Raw genomic sequence first — 19,548 nt, 5'->3', positions numbered from 1 at the left:
GTTTCTTTATCGTGATAGAATTGAAGAATCTCATGTCGATTGGCTGAAGGCACAACAATTTTCCAATCGGTCAAATTACTGACAATAGTAATTCGTGATACAATATGCTTATAAAGTATTCCATTCTCGACACGAAATGAAGGATAAAGTTCGGGATTCTTTTGAACATTCTTAACCATCGATTTATACCATTTATCTGGTTGAAAATGAGAAACATCAATAACAGAGATATCAGCTACCGAACGAGACAATGCATCGGCCACTACGTTTAAAGAACCTTTTCGATGTTTAATAGTGAAATCAAATTGAGAAAGTTTAACTGCCCATCTAGTCAAACGTCCTGATGGGTTTGAAAGGTTATGAAGATATATAAGAGAAGCATGATCCGTTTCTATCGTGAATTTCGTACCTTCTACATAACTTCGAAATTTTTCGATACCAAAAATGACCGCTAGGAGTTCTTTTTCTGTGACGGTATATTTACGTTGACAAGATGTAAGTGTCTTACTAGCGTAAGCTACTGGATGTTCTACGCCATCACATTCTTGGTATAAAATTGCACCTACACCGGTATCAGAAGCATCACACTGAATGACGAAGGGTTTTGAAAAATCAGGGCTGGCTAACACTGGTGCAGAAACTAGGCGAGACTTTATTTCGGTGAAAGCTACTTCGGCTTCCGGAGTCCAGACTATCGGTTGTCCTTTCTTCCTACCATGCAAGAGATCTGAAATTGGGGAACAAATAGATGAAAAATCCCTAATGAAACGACGGTACCAACTGACAAGACCTATTAAACGTTTAATTTCAGTTGTATTTTTAGGAGTTGGATAATTTACTATCGCGGAAACCTTTTCTGGATCAGTTCGTAAACCATGTTCATCAACTACAAAACCGAGATAGACAAGAGATGGACGACAAAATTCACATTTATCTAAGTTTACAGTAAGATTAGCATTCTTAAGTCGCTGATATACTTCCTCCAAAACTTTGATGTGGAGTTCAAATGTAGGAGTAGCTATAATTATATCGTCGAGATAAACGAAACAATACGGCGCTAAATCAGGTCCTATTACCTTATCCATTAAACGAGACATTGCTTTTGGACTATTCTTTAATCCAAACGGACAAACGACAAATTCAAACAAACCACGTCCATGCACTGCAAAAGCGGTTTTCGCACAGGAAGATTTATCTAACGGAATTTGGAAAAAAGCTTTCGTTAAGTCAATTGATGAGAGATATTTAGCATCCCTTAGTTTATTAAGTATACCATCTATTAGAGGCATAGGATACGTATCATCCACCGTTACTTCATTTAACTTTCTACCGTCAAAACATACACGATATTCCCCCGAACGTTTTGGAACTAACCATAAAGGGCTACACCAAGGAGATTGAGAAGGTTGAATTACTTTAAGTTTTAACATTTCGTCGATTTCTTTATTTAAATGAGTCTGCATAGCAGGAGATAAGGGATATTGTCGTTGGACAATAGGTTTAGCATTTCCGGTGTCGATATGATGAGTTATTAAGGGAGTACGACCTATCCTATCTTTAGGAGCGATATATTCGAAACATTTTATTATATTCTGAAGATCATTTTTCTGAGAGGGTGTTAATTTAGAAAATGGTTGAATGGCATTAATTGTACACACGGAGGAATCGAGAGAATAGGAAAGATCAGAAAACTTAACTTCAATACCGAACAATTTGAAGAAATCCATTCCTAAAATGAGATTATGAGTAACAGATGGAATTATTAAAATTTTTAATTGCCTCACGACACTTTCAAGTGAAATAGGAACCAAAATATACCCTAGGAAATCTTGAGGTTTACCATCAGCAGTTGTAACATTAATTGGGGACTCATACTGTATCGGAATATTATATCTTTGAAGAAGAACAAACCCTGCGGAACCTAAAATAGAAGATGTGCTGCCAGTATCGGCGAGAGCGAGAATTTTCTGATCAAAGACTTCGACATTGAGATAAGGGCGGTTATCGTTAGGTTTCATGACGAAAAGAGGATTCATATTTACAGAAGACGGGTGAGATGATGAAAGTTCTACTGGTTCTGAGTGTTTTTTCTCCCCTTCGATTGGGTTAAAGTGTGACTGGCTGATGGCCGATTTACTGAACTTTTGGTTTCTCGACTGGTGACGACGTTCAGTTTTTCGCCACCCCGATTTACGTTTTTTGAATTGCAATTATTACACCTTGATTTAACGGTATTTTTTAGGCCACAACCATAACAAAAAACAGTTCTAGGTTTTCGACATTGAGGATAATTATGACCAGTTAAACCACAGTTCCAACATCGAGAATTAGATACTATAGATATATTAGTGGAGATATTATTTTTTTGGAAATTTGGTCGGTGACTTGGGGATGAAAAGTTTGATTCAGGCAAGGGTCTGCTGAGATCTGGTTCCAATAGGCCAGCATCATGATTCGAAGGGGCTCTGTAGCGATCAGCCCATATTCGAGACTCTTCCAACTTCTTGCAAAGTTCACACAACTCACTCACAGTCTTAGGACTATACAACGCTAAACCTGAAATATAAAAAGGCAACAAATTTCGGCGAATTTTCCTAACCCTGATCTCCTCATCTGGCTTGACAGTTAACCTGTTAAAAAGACCCTCCATTGAAGAAATATACAAAGAAACTCGCTCATTACAACCTTGAGTTCTGGAATTGATTTCTTGCTCTAAATCTTCTTCATAAAAGTATGGAAGGAAATCTTTTTTCAACTCCTTGACCAATTCACCCCAATTTTGAAACTTGCATCTATTATTCACAAACCACGTCCACGCAGAACCTCTGAACAGATCGCAAGCAGACTGAAATAACTCCTGTTCGGACACACCTCGAGCTTGCCTCAATAGTTCCACCTTTTCCAAGAATGAAGTAACTGACTCATCCTTAACAGAACCTGTGAAATAAATATTCCATTTATAGGGAGGAACGAACCTACTATTCGAAGGACTAGCATAATTGACAGGAGCATTCTTCTCAGTTGGAGTAGAAGTTCTAGCTGGAGAAATTTTTAAATCGAGATCTGCCTCTAACTCTAGCACCTCATACTGAATTTCCTTCTTTGCCAAGATTTCGGCATCCTCCTCAGCAACAAGCATGGATAAACGATTCGACAAATGAGCTAAACGACTCGATACTCTATGAAAGATAGGATCATCTTTAGTTCCACCGAATTTAGAAATAATATCTTTAAGATCTTTAATAGTTTCTTTCATTTCAGTTACATCCTGGTCATGAGTATAGGGATTTGTTACGATATAAAAACTACGATTTGCCTTTTCTTGGCTCAAAAGCCCTCTCAAAACTTTTCTCTTACTTTCAACATCGGCAGTTGGTTCAACGCCGCGAATTTTAATTTCATAGACCAATTCATAGGCCTTCAAATGATTGGGATTCATACTTTATCAAATTATAGAAATCAGTAACGCAAATTAGTGTAAAAAAGCGAAAATATAAAATAAGAAAAGTGAATTTAAAGAGAAAGATGGTCGTTCAATATGGTATAGAAATGAGAATACGAAAAAATATTAGTACTGAATAACAATGTACCAAATTCTGTCGGATCAAATGTATAACAAAAAAATTCCACTCAGCAAGATTTAGAAAAGAAAAAAAATTATGTCAAGCTAACGCACCCTTTGAGGGCCCCACGTTGGGCGCCAATTGTGTAAAGTGAAATCACACGTATGCCTGTCGGCTGCTCAGTTGATACGGTGAGGGTGTGGGCACCAAATGAACTTGTTAAACTTGACTAATTAATTGTTGGGCGCCAGGCTTACTAACGTAAACCAAATTTCATAAAAATGAAATTTCTCAAAAAAAAAAATATTAATAGAGATGATAAAAAAAAAATGAAGTTAAGTAAGAGAAACGGGAGATAGATAAGAGAGATCTTGCTTAGTGGTAAGAAATAAAACGAATTAAATTTTACAAATATATTAAAACTATTTAAAAAAAAATATATTGCTGAAGGCTGAAAAAATAAATTCAGAATTTACAAAAAAAATATTGCTGAGGGCTGAGAAAAAAAATATACTCAGAACATTTACAAATGATGAAAATTTCACTGATCTTACAATTCGAATATTAGGTCTCCAGACAGAATTTGGAATAAGTAGGTTATCGAAAGATGAATTTTGATATCTCACGTGGTAGATCTTGTTTCTCAATTTTGATAGTTGCTTGATATCAGAATATTGCTCTTGGATCGAAGTGGTGAAAAACAATTCAAATCTCGGGTTCCAATTTGGTGGATGCTCGCCTGAAGTGAAACTCAACGGCACTTGCAGTATTTCGTCCAAATATTAGATGAAGGTTTCTGTGTAACCTTGATCAGGATGAAGATTCAGTGCAGCCTGGTTAGGAACTTGTACAGGAATTGTGGAATCTTCTTCGTATCAAAATGGATGCTTGAGCATGCGTGGGGAGAGAAATTCAGGAAATTAGATTTGTACAATTATCGAAGATAATAATGTTCTGGTTGAATTTGGAAAAATTGTATCAAAAGTATTGTATAAAATTTGGAATTGACAGAAATTATAAACTATTATATAAAAATGAGTTAATTATTGAATACTTTCCGGAAAGTGAAAAAAACTTATGTTATAAGAAACAATTAAATACAAAGAATAAAAAAAATGTACATATGATCCGAGAGTTATTATAAGAAGGAAATTTATTTAATTTGAATGAAATTTATAGTTAATTACAGCAAGAAAGGGAATATGTACTTCCTGGCGGCTCTCAAAAGAAAGAAGGAAAAAAAAATCCTTACACACTACTGTGTGTTAAGAGAAAAAAAGAAAAGAGACAATGGAATATCAAATTAAACTATCAGATATCAAATCGTTAGATAGAATTACTGTTATTCAAAGAAATAATTAGGTAATATTCAATATCTAATATTAAGGTACTCAACCATACGTAAAGCCACCAAAAAATATCACACTCACTCTCCACCTGTTTTCAATCAGTCGTCAAAATCATAATAATCCTCTTTCAGCTGAAATCTGAAAAATTTCCACATTGAACGACAATCTCCGCGCACTCTCTGTATCAAATATGAGAATCGATAGTGTTCGATAAATTACATCGGGGATCAGTGGCGTTTCTTAAACATGAGCTGGGCAAAATTATATACGGTCCGTTGAATCGTTACAACGGATGAGTCTTGATTTCGTTTGGTCAACTCCGATGGACGTATTCTTGCTTGGAGGGAAAGAGGTCGAAGGTATGCAGAACAGTTTATGGTACCCAAACAGCTTTTGGCGGAGGTTCTATATGTGTATGGGGAGGCATTTGTTTGAACCAACGCACAGAGTTGGTTGTTCTGCAGAACACCACCATGACCAGCCAGAGATATCACGATATGATTATTGAACCCATAATTGTTCCGTTTGCGGCTGCCGTGGGCGAGAATTTCATTTTAATTGACGATAATGCCCGTCCACACCGTAGTCGTCTGGTTAATGAAGCGCTAGAAACTCATGCTATTGATAGGTTGGACTGGCCAGCTCGCTCTCCAGACATGAATTGCATCGAACATGTCTGGTCTGAGATGTCTAGACAGTTGTCAACCTTAGAACAACCGATCAATAACCTGGAGGACCTTTCTAACGCTTTACGGGATAATTGGACGAATTTGCCCCAAAATTTTATAAATCGTTTGATCGAAAGTATGCCTCGTAGGGTAGAATGCTTGAGACGAGCTCGTGGAGGACCAACTAGGTACTAGCTTAACCGAAACTTCAGCCTTCTTGTGGTTTCATCATAAAATTTTTATGTTATTCAAACACAGAATTTTGAGTGTTCCTAATAAAGTCTTTTTTTCTCTCCAACTTTCCATTTTTTCATTCTTTTCTCAAGTGAACCATTTTATCACCTGAAAATACTCTGATATCTGACTAAATTTATAATCTTGGAGCGAATATTTCAGAAATAAATTTAGATCAAGTAAGTGATCCCTATCAATTATTGAGCAGTGTATTTACGTGTTGTTTGCAATGATTTGGAGAATATTGGGATTTCAGCAACTTGAAAAAGGTTAAAAGTTAAAATGCTCTATTTCCTTAAGCTCTAGCTTTCATCTAGAATTTTCCTATTTTCACTTTATACTGGAATAACAAATGCAGACATCAGGAAATAGTTATTTGTTTCACTAGGTACTTGGCAGCAAAGTAGTAGATTGACTGCTGCGGGATATAGTTCATATAGCTGAGCGTTGCGAGGCGAAAAATGTAAAATTTAGTTATTTGAAATTACGGTTTTTCCTCATTTGAAGTTTTCCCTCGATAACTCTCGAACATTCATTTCAGGTATAGGTGCTTAAGTAACCCCTACTATTTTTGTACGTAGAATCGACTGAAATAATAAAAAATATAGGTTCTAATTTGAAAATCTCGACTTTTGATGAATTTGAGTTGTCCAAGTTCATGATCTTCTAATAAACACCCTGTACATTTTTAGTCCAAACCGAAAACAGTCTCATAATACAACGTATTTGCAGAATCGAAAAAGAAAAAAACAGATTTCGAAAAAAGCTTATTTCTGCAGAAATATTGAAAAAATGTGAGTCCTCATCGCCACCATTTTTTCCATAAGAATCCCATTAACTTTAGAACCCTTGACATTTCACCCAAGGTATGGCATATTGCCAAAATTGTCGTCAAAAAAGCTATCTAATGATGCAATAATATACTGAGTGTGCCAGTTGAAATAAAGAAGGAGATCTGAAAATATTTTAGGGAGAAAGATCTTTGTCTCAAACTCCAATCTGCAAATTTTCAACTCAAAACTATTTGTTTTCCATGAACGTCTAATAGGCCATCTCGGTGAATCGCCCAGTATAACCTCTTTTCAACAACGATATTGTCAGTTGTCACCAGAAAATCAATGTTATTTGATTTTTTGAATGATCTGCTTTTTTGAAGATAGCACCATTGCAATTGAAACAGCGTTAGAAACAAATAAAGACTATATGGACACGTATGTGCCTACTTCCAACTCATTAACTATTTTTATTTCATCGTATAATTTTCACCTGAAAGTCCCTGTGTTCGCCATTTATTCCATTCGCACTTTCAGAATACTCTACACTTTTCACTTCGTTGATCATATCTGAACTGAACATGAAATGGCCAGTTCAATATCAATTTCTGTGCATGTTCGTGTCACTTGTCAATTCTGGATACATTCGGAGAAATTATCGTGTAGTAATTGATATCTCGAAGGTTGGTATAAATAGAATAAGAAAGAGTCGACTTTATTGATTTAGGCGTTCTTAATGACCGTGGACACCCATTAATGACGGTTTGGTAATGGATTCTTGCTGGTTTCGATAGGAGGACCATTTATTAAGCCCGTTTCTGAAATTGTTGGATCGGAAACGAAGCTAGGGAGAATAAAAGCGGCGCTCTGAAAATGATGCAGCTATTTTTTAAATAAGAAATAGAAATTTCACAAAAAAAATTGACTCAAGGCCGTAGATAGAGGGGGTACTAGGGGTGATTACCTTAGATTTCATTTTTCTTTTTCCACGAAAAAAAGTTCAATAATCTGTTAGGTTGAGAATTTATTTAAATTTTTTGTGGTTTTCATATAAATAAAATATATAATAAAATATTTGGGGTCTATAATAACAGACCAGCTGGATCCGGATATGGAGATTAAACGTAGAATAGCAATGGCCAAGATCACTTTTGCAAAAACGAAGACCTTTTCATGTAATGACCACCTTAACCTGGACTTGGCCGGTGCTTTTGTATGGTGTCGAAACATGGACCTTCAAGTTGTCAACATTGAACCGCATTGAAGCATTAGAAATGTGGATACACAGACGTATGCTCAAAATTCCCTGGACAGCACACAAAACAAATGAAGAAGTGCCAACAAGAATAGAGAATTGCTTAAAGTCATCAAGCGTAGGAAGATATCCTATCTGGGCCATGTGATGAATGGAAGTCGCTATTCTGCAATTGATAATCAGCGGCAAAATAGAAGGAAAGAGGGGTGTAGGAAGAAGGCAAGCCTCCTGGCTCGTAAATATCCAAGAATGGACCGGAATAAGAAATGCAGGTCAACTTTTGCATATGGCACAGGATCGAGAAGCATTCTTAATGGTGATCACCAACGTCGGACAAAACTGACAGGGCACATGAAGAAGAAGAATAATAAGAAGAAGAAGAATTCATATAAAGGAAAATCATTATTTGTTATCATCATTGCCTTATTGGCAGTTTTTAGTCTGTTTGTATTATACTATATTTACATTCACTATCTGGTCAAGTTTAGTCTTTCATTTTTAGTTGCCTCTTGACCAGTTTCATTTTCAAACGACCTCTCATTATTAGATTGCTTCTTCAATAATTAGATTCTTTCACTATAGCCATTTATACGAACTTCTATTTGAGGTACTAACCCCTTAAGTGTTTTGTAATCATATATATTTAGTTGAATGTTTATGATCTCTTATCTTGAAGCTAGGATCCACTTCATGTTATCCCAATAATTACTTTAATCCTTACGTCCTTACGCATGCTTTTCAATACAGTTAAATCGAAGAATGTTTTTTTTTCAACTTATTTAGCTTACCTACTCATAAAGAGTTCGCATCTTAACTTTCTTATGGAAAATTCAATAACTACTTCACTCAGAAATTGCGGTTTTTCCTCATTTAATGTTCTTCCTTGATAACACTTGAAGTGTTATTAATATACTGGATGTGCCATTTGAAATAAGGAAATACATATTAGTCTACGGTGCAACCGAAAGTTGCAGGGGTCTACAAATTTTTCAGGGACAAAGATCATTGTCTAAAACCCCAAAATTTTCATAACAAAATCATTATTTGTTTTCAATAAACGTCTAAAGGTGAATCATCCTGTATACAGGGTGTCCCGGGAAGAATGCGACAAACGAATACCATAAATTAAGGTAATTATGGAGGACCCGTTTCAAGATGTTCCAATCGCCTGAGTGCCTTCGTTGGGGATATACAGGGTGATGTTCATCTTATGAGTGAAATTTTAGAGTTCAATAACTCTTTAACTAATAGACCGAATAATTTCAAATTTTGAAATTTTGTCACCCTTTTCCTATTTTCGTGAATATTGGATCACTCTGTACGTGAACATTATGATTTTTTTCCCATTTTCGGAACCACAAAGAATCAATTCATTTCAAAAATTCTGAATCTCTGCTTGGCACGGTGATACAGGGTGATCAATAAACATTTCCTAATGAGTGAAAATTTTTTAGTTCAATAACTCTTCAACAAATCCACCGAATAATTTCAATTTTTGAAGTTTTGTCGCCCTTTACTATCGCCTTCTTTCAATTTTTCTGAAATCGAATAAATCAGATCCGGACTAACAAAATTTTAGACCTTTTCTATTTTCTTGAATATTGGATCACTCTGTACGTCAATATCATAATTTTTTTCCTCTTTGGTAACCACAACGAATTAATTCAACATTATAAAACTCAGCTTGCCACCGTCATACAGAGTGACAAAATAAACATTCCCTCATGAAAGAGGTATAACCGATTCAACCGAATAAGATAGCGAAATCTGTGAAACAACTTTATCATATCAACGTGCTCAAAAATGCATTAAAATGGAGGAATACCATTTTGAACAATATCTGCTGAACTGAAAATATTTTATTTTTGATTAAATGTTTTCAAGATCAAATATTTTTAATTTATTTGCTGTTTTTGTTCTATTCTTTATCCAGCTTGTTGATTGAAAGTTTTCCTAAATAATTTGAGGGAAATTTAGGAGAGACATTCGTGAAGGGTGAAACAACTTCAATTTTCGAGATAATTCTACCGATAAATTCAAGATATCTTGAACTATGAAATTTCTTTCATGAATAATGATGCCAAGCAGAGATTTGAAATTTTTATTATGAATTGATTCTTTGTGATTACGAAAACGAAAAAAAAAACATGATATCAACATACAGGGTGATTCAATATTCAAGAAAATAGAAAAGGTCTTAAATTTTCCTAGTCCGGATCTGATTTACTCGATTTCAGAAAAATTGAAGGAAGGCGATAGTAAAGGGCGACAAAACTTCAAAAATTGAAATTATTCGGTGGATTTCTTGAAGAGTTATTGAACTAAAAAAATTTCACTCATAAGGGAATGTTTATTGATCACCCTGAATGACCGTGCCAAGCCGAGATTTAGAAATTAGAAAAACAGAAAAAAATCATAATGTTCACGTACAAGGTGATCCAATATTCACGAAAATAGGAAAAGGCTGAAATTTTCCTAGTCCGGATCTGATTTACTCGAATTCAGAAATATTGAAGGAAGGCGATAGGAAAGGGTGACAAAATTTCAAAATTTGAAATTATTCGGTCGATTAGTTAAATAGTTATTCAACATTGAAATTTCACTCATAAGATGAACTTCACCCTGTATATCCCAAACGAAGGCACTCAGGCGACTGAAACCTCTTGATACGGGTCCTCCTTGATGACTTTAATTCATGGTATTCGTTTGTCGCATTCTTCCCGTGACACCCTGTATATACTGAATTGAATTCACTTCTCTACAGTCAAGTGATGAATTATCATTCATTCAAATGCTGGACAGCCATGAGCATGAATGTATGAAAATGAAAGTTTTGTCATAAATTTCTGTAATTAATTCAACTTCTTCAAGTGTGACACCCTACATCAATTATGGTTATTATAATTATAAGTCTTTACTTTTCAACAGATGAAATTGCCAATTACCTCAGAACAAAATTCATACCTGCATTCGTAAATATCATAATTAACAGAATTCTTCAAAATAAGTAAATATATAAATATTCATTTCAAATAAGAGAAAGGCAACCAAACCGCATGGCTTCAGTAGGCTGCTAGAGTGGCGGAGAAGGAATATGTACAGGGCGATGTAGATGTAAAACAGTCCACCTGAAACATGTTCGATGATATGGGAGTCAGAACATATTATTTAATTGAAACTTTATGCAGAGAGATTCTCAGCTCTTCGGTCACTTCTTTATCACAAAGATATAAGAAAACTTTCAATATCGTGACTTGACTCTCTGCTAGTTGAATATTATGATACTAATTGAATTACTCAATAGTAACTATCTTCAATTTGTTATCAATTTCTTTCCTGAGGAAAGATTCAGGAAATTTATTTCATAGTTTGAAAAAGACGTTGAATAAACATCGAAACGTCGCTAAGTGAACCAAAGTGAATTCCTTAGAACCCATAAATAACTTACCTGAAACTATCTTATTTTTTTGCGCTTTTCACAAACATGCACAAAGTTGAGATCCACTAATTAATGAATAATCAGAGGATCATAAGTGTAAGTTTACTTTTTTGTAATCTAAGCGATGAAAATAATAAACCATTGAGAGTATCTAGCACGTGTTCTGTTCAATTGGTAAATTAATCAATTATTTTACTTAATACAATTGAAGTTTCTTATAGTGATTCCAGAGGAGAACGTCAGTTTTTAGGGGAAGTTTATACTACTCAAGAGACTTTCGACACTATATCTTTCTTATGGTTAAGGGTCTCAATTGGGACTCCACTGGTGTATTTATCCGATTCAACAACTTATAACTTTGGTATAACTCTTTCAATTCTGATGAAGTTTTAACCTAACCGAATTTTCCTGGTGCCTATCATTCCAAAAACATTCTCTGAAACTTTAATACTGCGAGATCCAAGAAGTATCTGGATCTAAGGAAGAATATACTACACCTCCTCACAAAGCATCGTCGCCTTAGAAAACACCCCATGAGAATGGGTCTAGCAGAAAATGATAAGTGCAGATTCTATGGGGAGGAAGAAACTACGGATCACCTGGTGACGGAATACGTCACCATCACCAGCTGACGCAAAATCTGCTTTGGACAAGAAACTTGTAGAAGTTAGGAATTAGTCTCCTTGGAGCCATCCCAGATATTGAAGTTCATCAGAAATCTGGAACTGGAAGGCGAGCTGTAGATAACTTTATGGAGAGAATAGGTCTGATGAGGGGCACAATAGACCATAAGGTCGCAGTGAATCGGAACCTCCTCAATTAAATCTTAATCTATATAATTCTCTCCCAAAACTTCTAAACCCGTTTCAGTTTCTACCGAAATGAGTTATTATTTAGGTATTTTCAATTTTTTTGACACACCTCCGATTTTCTCGGAATTTTCTTTGAAAACAGAGCAATATTAAAATTCCGCTCGAAAGCAGTGAGAATATTCTGATCTAGGTAGTGGAATTTCATCGTCCAAGGATTAAAAATTATGCTAATTTCAAGTTCTTTCAAATTCGATTCATATTGTAGGATTTCACATATGCCTACTCATGCGTTCCGTCCCTGGCACATACACCGGACTCATCAGTGTAACTTTGGTATATTTGTGTGTGCCGTGTCACAGACGCTTGGGGAATTTTATCATTATCGGGAGCCGCCGGGACTCGAACCCGGCACCTTGTCGCATCTCGGTGAGTGAGCCTACACTCTTAACCTCTAGGCCACCGAGTGCTGTGTTTATTGTTGCTGTGTGGATCTTTATGAGAAGCCGCCACAATATGTTCATATTCAAATCATATTCAATTTTACACTGAAAATTTCATCAGAATTGAATAACCATATCAAAGTTTATTGATGAAAGTAGAATTGGTCGAATCGGAAAAATCGTCTAGTAGAGTCTCAATTAGGGCCCCCAATAATAAACTAAACATTGTTTCGAATCTGTATTGACTAGTGTGAACTTTTCCTAAAATCATAAAATCCTGACGGTCTCCACCGGAATCTCCCTGTATAAGAGAGTCAAATAATAGTATATTCTAAAACAAGTTGCAGAATGGGCTCCTATTCCGAAACGAATGCGAAATTCGAAAACGAGCGACGAAGGATCAAGTTTTCGAACGCAAGAGTGTTGGAATTTCCTTCTGCAACGAGTTTTAGACGATATTTTCTCTATTTCAGTTCAGTTTTGTGACATATTGTCGAAATTCAATGAAAAATTCAGATTATTCATCCTAGTGACTTTTGTATTGCATCTTGTCAGTTAGTGTGACTGTTATGAAAATTGACAGATTACGGAATTTGAATATGAATCGTACGTTTCGAATTATGAAATAATTTGCAAATATTCATTAAATTCGTGAATTATGTGTGACGAAATCGATTTAACACCACCAGAATTAAAAGAAATTGGGAATAATGTTGCAAATCATCTCACTTTATCCAAATTATATTATATTGTAAATTATTGATGTGTGTTGAATTTTGACAGGATTGGAAGTCTGTGTAGACAACCACGAAACGAAGAGTTCATTACAGCACCATTTTTAGAACTGTAATGAACTCATTTCGATACTGAAATAGAGAAAAACTATTAGTATTTTCCTTTACCTGCTTAATGGCTTGATGACGAATATTCAAATAGTGGAATTGAAATTTCGAGTTTCATTATCTTTGGACTAAGTGGAATGATACCAGCTTGAGATTCCTGTCAAAAACATTCCCGATTTCAATTCCCTCCCCTAAGGCACATAAAATTTTTGTGTAGAGTAGACTTGTTTTATATGCTGCGATACTGTTTTATTATGGTGGTGTAACCATTTCAGACTGTGCCTCCTGCTGTTTCATAATTCACCCTCCTGAATTTTCCAGTTTGCGAGATTCACGGTGCGTGGGCAGCGGAGAGTTTTATTTCTTCGTGCTGGTTTCACTGGCAATCTTTTCACCCAAATATCTGCTTTTTTCCAATTCAGAGCTGCTAGAGGATCAAAATTCAAGGTTCGACACAATGATGAAAATTTCAGGTCAAAATCAATTCTCTCTGTCCGTCCGTCGGCCCGGCCGCAATTTTCCGTTTCTCTGATTCATTAGGAAACGGATGCACGATTGCACGCGACACCATTCCGTTTCCTTAAGCGGCCCACAGAAGTGCAACTTAGTCGCCAACGAAGTTGACAATCAAAAGTGGGTGAAAATAGTAGTGGCCAACCAGGTTGTCGACAATATTTCAGTGGAGATTTTCGTCGAGTGAACTAGTCAGTAGAGTCGTAGGAATTATTAGGAAAAGGAGGAAGATCTTTTATTATGTATAATAATAAACGAGTATTCATCAAAAATATGGAAATATAGGTACCTACCTACATCAAAAATATTTGGTCTGATCCATATCACAAGATGATATTGAGCCTTTTGGATTTTTTTGAGGCAACTAAATCGATGACCTGCACTCTCTCCTGAATTGTGGAGTTGCTGAAATATGTTTTGAGGCGGAAAAGTATCTCTCCGGAATTTATACAGGGTGTCCCGTAAACCGACTTCAACCCGTCACATGCTGATTAGGTCATGACCAAAATATCCAAATTTTAGTAAAAATGTGCTACAGCAACAAATGTTGATATTTTGTTATTCTTCTGGCTAACCGGAACACTACGCACACAGTTAAATGTAATTTGGACTAATATTGACCACAAAGACGGACTGAACGCCTTGGACCCACTTTGTGGCCTCCTAGGTCATCAGATTTGAATCCATTAAATTTTTTCTTTTGGGGTTGCATAAAGAAGGATGTGTATTACAAACCGATTAATACTGAAATTAAACTCAGAGCAAGGGCAAAAATTTCATGAAAGTAAAACATAAATGTGAATCTTAACGATAAGATTTTTGGTAGCGGGCACGAGCACCTGGACCACCGAATTTCTTGGGTAAGAATGAATGATGCAGTTGAAGAACTGAATGCCAGCGGATGCGCGATCATTATTGAAAAGATGTCATGCTTGCATTCAAGCCGGTGGCAAGCAATTCTAATATTTTATTTAACAATAATAACACATTGGCAACAAATTCTCCGAATGAAAATCTAGAAAAGAAAATACCAGATGAGTATATCAATATCAATGTCGAACTGCTGATGTTTTGCGTCTTCAATCTGGTCTGGAGTGCTTGCGGAATGGGATTATTTTGAATTTAAAAAAGTGCTTTAAAGTTACTTACACGAGAAAAATGCAGTCGCTCACTTTTAATTATCATATTTCATATTGGAGACCACCTGATTGCTACTGAAAGCCGCTTTCGTGACCTGGGAGTCCTATTTGACAGCGATTTGAGTTTTGTCCCACACATTGAAGAGATATGTGCCTCTTCTTGTAAGTCATTGGGATTCCTGTTCAGAAGCTTTAGGGAGTTTGATGATTTGTCTGCTCTTAGAAGCGTTTACTTCTCGCTTGTTGTTAGTAAGTTGGAATATGCTAATTTGATATGTTTTCCAATATATGCAACTCATCTCACTCCGGTTGAGCGAATCCAGAGGAAATTTCTTAAGTATATCATGTTCAGGAGGACGGGGAGGTATCCTGAGCGTGGTGCTGATCTTTCGGGTATCATGGAGGAAATGGGAATTTCAACTTTCCTTACATGTCAGACCATACAGTACGCAAGATTCGCACAGAAGCTCCTTAGCGGAAGAATAGATTGCCCTTTCCTGCTTTCCTGAGTCAACATCCTGGTGCCGAGAGTGGTAACCAGACATCCGCTGGCGTTTGGCCTGCCTACCCCTCGGACCAACATACTTCGACGAGCCCCTGTGTATCGGTTTTGTGAAAGTGCTAATAAATTAAGTTTTGATGTGTTTTTATAGTTATAGTATTGTAGTTAATTTTTATATTTGTAGAAAATTTTGAGTTTTAATTTCTGGGATGTCTTTTTCTTATTTATGAAATACTTATTCCTTTGTACCCTCTAATTGGGAACTCTCCTGTTGGGTATAGTAAAGATTCTCAATATGAATCTTTACTATACCCAACAGGAGAGTTCCCAATTAGAGAGGGTACAAATGAATAAGTATTTCATAAATAAGAAAAAAAAAAAAGATTTATTATTATTATTATTATTATTATCTTTTTTTCTCATTGTGTAACTTATCCGCATACCTATATGAATATGTATATTACGAATTATAACACTAATTCATTGGATCAATGTTAATTTTGAAATACGTACTGCCAATGACATGAAGTAGATTTTGCAATTACCAATATCAATGTCCTATAGTGAAAAAACTGATATAAAAAATATTGAACCACCATATATCAAATGAATTCAATTTTGAGCAAAGTTATACAGTATAACTCGGGCTTTATGCGATCGTGTATTATCTCGTTGAAACTGTGGATTACAAAGGGTCCCGAGGGAAATATGCAAGGCTACCATTGATGTGAATACAGAATCTTGATTATAGGTACCCTTATTGTGCTTCAATCACATCATTTTCACAGTGGTCCGACCTCCTATTATCGAAGTATTGACTGATCACAGTATCGTTGACTGAATACAAAAAACCCTCTTTGAATTTATATTATTCCATTATTACACTACAGGGAAGCCATTCGGGATATCACAGTATAGCTTTTCATTTCATTTTTACATTTCGTTCAACTACAAATTTTTGTTCATACTCCCTAAATTGCGTATACTGGGTAAGACTTTGACTTGTATCCGGTGTCTCAAATTCCATGTCTAGTGAGATGAGTATCTTAGAATCTCTTTGAGCTAGAAAAAAATGAATGGCACAAATTATGGCTCAAATCTGAGAGAATTGATTAGGAACCTTATAAGTTCAACTATTTTGAGGCTATATATGCGGACAAAAAAAACTGCGTTGAAAAATATACGGTGCCCAATTTAATAAACACCAACTTTTCTCTATATCTCTAAAACGAAAATTAATTTCTTTGATCTGTTATGGGTATCATATAAAATTTACTCCAAAAAATGTTGTACGATAACGATATACATATATGATCTGCTTTCTGATTGGGGTTCCTTGGAGATATTTTCTCCAAGTCTTGTATTTCTCGAGATGCTTTCAGTGAGCATCGAATTTGGGACACCCTGAACTTGTGTGGCGACAAAAAGCAATGAGACATAATGCTTGTGTCTAGCCGAAATTGTCATCACAATATAAATCTACCTGTATTAGTTTAAAAATGGTTTTTCGTGGTACTTGTGCATACAACTTTCTCATCCATAGGGTTCTCCGAAAGATACAATAGAGAATATTGGTATGCCCTAATTGGTGTGCAGGCTCCATGATACCATTGCGCAGGCATACAACTCAAAGAATAAGAAAAGGAAGAAGAAATTCACGGTGTTCAATATGGTTTTATGTTTTTAACCCAGTTATAAAACTGGAAAAAGGAGAGTTCAGTGGAGTAAGATACGAGCTGATGACCAGTTGAGTTAGTAGAGTGTTCAAGGATGTTTCCAAGTGCTGTTCCACAATGAAGTTCGCGTCTGTCGTCCATCAGTGTTTTAATAATCCCCACGAAAACGCGATACCTTAAACTAGCATCAAATCAATGTAAAAAATTTCTTCAAAAGTTCACAGTAAAACGTTGCTGAAATCATCTAAGTCTACTGGCATTAACAGAGCCCATACATGTTCATTATGTTTGTTGTTGATAGCGTCTCTAATGAAACAAGACTCGTCAGACCACATGACAAACAGAATGAATCTGCATTAGCAACAATCGACAAATTTCTAACCGTTGTGGGACATCGCCAGCATGTAAGCTTGCATGGATGAAATGGATGCAACGTTTAATATGCGTTTTGCGCTAAATCAAATTTCGTAGATAACTGATGTTCAGTAGCTTCCTTCCTAGTGAATAGGTCGGATCAATTCTTGTTTAGAAGAATTTGAAATAATTCATGTATTATATTTTTGAATCCAAAATAATGATAAAAGCTTTCCTATTATTTTGAATTCAAAAATAGAAATAAATTATTTCAAATTCTTCTAAACAAGAATTAATCAGACCTATTCACTAGGACGGAAGATATTGACTGTTTGCTAGAGGTGAATGAAATAATACCTTGAGATTTGTTAATATTTATTTTAACACCAAGAGGATATATAATTATTAGGTAATGATTTCCAGTTTTGTCTTGTAATACAATCTCACTATTATCAGGAACTATCAGAAAGAGTGGTGTTTGATAAGTATGATCGAGTTTAACCTAAATCTATGAAAAAAAGACAAAATATATACTTGGCATCGATTGAAAATGTTTGAACATTGGTTTCATTTGCATGAAATAGTAGGTATATCACTCACAATCGGTACCTAAGGAGTCGGAAAGCGAATCATTACATACTTCATATTTTACAGGCTAGCAAATGTCACTTTCCCGGCAAGCATGTCAGCATGTGTCCCTTTCCTAACCTGCATATATTGAAGCTATCATTATCACCTATATTATTTATCTTTGTCAGATCCAATCTATGATTGGATCAACTAAATCTTTATGTTTCTTAGCAACGAACTCACAAGTTGATCGAAAATAATTTGTAATGTCATTATGAATATCAATGCAAGTATCACCGAAGTGTTTTTGAAAGCTGACTATTGATGTGATATTCGGGATTCAGACTTTGTCCGAAAAATTGTAGAAGGTAGTGGTCAGCGATGGACAATACTTTGAATCATAAATGCTTAACCATTTTCTACAATAAAGCCTCGAATTCGGAAAAAAAACAGCGGAAGCAAAATTGTACACCTATGTATTCGGAGCATAAAAATTGCATTCAGAAAAATGTTGAATCCTGAAGAAATTATTTGGAGTATTTTCTTCAGACTGACCAAAAAAATTGTTCCCTTGTAACCAAAGTTTGTTATAACGCAATATTTTCTTCCTTTTCAAATCGACTCAAGAATGTGATGAGTAAATCTTCATTTCAACAAGACGGCATTAGGTACATTCTACCTGATAACGAAAATATAATGATGGATCAACAAATTGTCGGAAACATCTTATGATTTGATAACGTATATCTTCTTCCTGTAAGATTATCTGAAATATAAGGTTAAATCTAATTATCTTCTTTGATTATTAGCTTGGACTATATACTTGAGATAGCATGACAATTCAGGACTCAAAATACAACAATGTAAGGAAACATCATAATAAATCAGTATGTCCAGCTCAATCAACTGTTATTTTAACGAATTGCAAACATTTTGGCTGCAGCAATGTTTATAATTCATTCCACTAATTGGATCACACTTCAATTCCCTCGACAAAGAGGTATCGGAAAACCAATTGACAATCAATAATTAGAAATTGCAGCAATCTTCTCTATCAACATGCACAACTCACTCAACACAGACGAGGTGGTTGTGAATACAACGATGTATTCTAATCGCAACGTCGATTTGATAACGTATATCTTCTTCGTGTAAGATTATCTGAAATATGAGGTCCAATATAATTCTCTTCTTAGATTATTATTAGTTTTGACCTAATGCTTCAGACAGCATGACAATTCAGGAATCAAAATACAATACTGTAAGAAAACACCATAATGAATCAGAATGTCCAGCTAAATCAACTTTTATTTTAACGAATCGCAAACATTTTGGCTGCAGCAATGTTCATAACTCATTTAAAAATCCCATTGGTACAAAGATGTTCTTGGTTTTACAGAGGACAAATTGTTGCTAAAG

At 35.3% G+C, this 19,548-nt stretch overlaps 1 protein-coding gene across 3 annotated transcripts in view; it reads right to left on the bottom strand.

Annotated features, from left to right (window-relative positions):
* Positions 1–19,548, bottom strand: part of LOC123671943 (probable 3',5'-cyclic phosphodiesterase pde-5) — a 338,133-nt gene that overhangs the window by 212,290 nt on the left and 106,295 nt on the right. Inside the window, exon 1 of one of the 3 annotated variants that reach the window (XM_045605842.1) lies at positions 7,081–7,198. The exons of the other annotated variants lie outside the window; for them this stretch is intronic. Within the exon in view, the coding sequence (XP_045461798.1) occupies positions 7,081–7,170 (90 nt within the window). The 5' untranslated portion in view covers positions 7,171–7,198. Of the gene's footprint in view, positions 1–7,080; positions 7,199–19,548 lie in introns of those variants that run through there. 3 annotated transcript variants of the gene reach the window in all.

The sequence above is a fragment of the Harmonia axyridis genome, chromosome 2 (genome assembly GCF_914767665.1).
Source record: "Harmonia axyridis chromosome 2, icHarAxyr1.1, whole genome shotgun sequence".
NCBI classification, from domain to species: Eukaryota; Metazoa; Arthropoda; class Insecta; order Coleoptera; family Coccinellidae; genus Harmonia; species Harmonia axyridis.
Note: the sequence above shows the minus strand (reverse complement) of the source record. Positions and strands in the feature narration are given on the sequence as shown.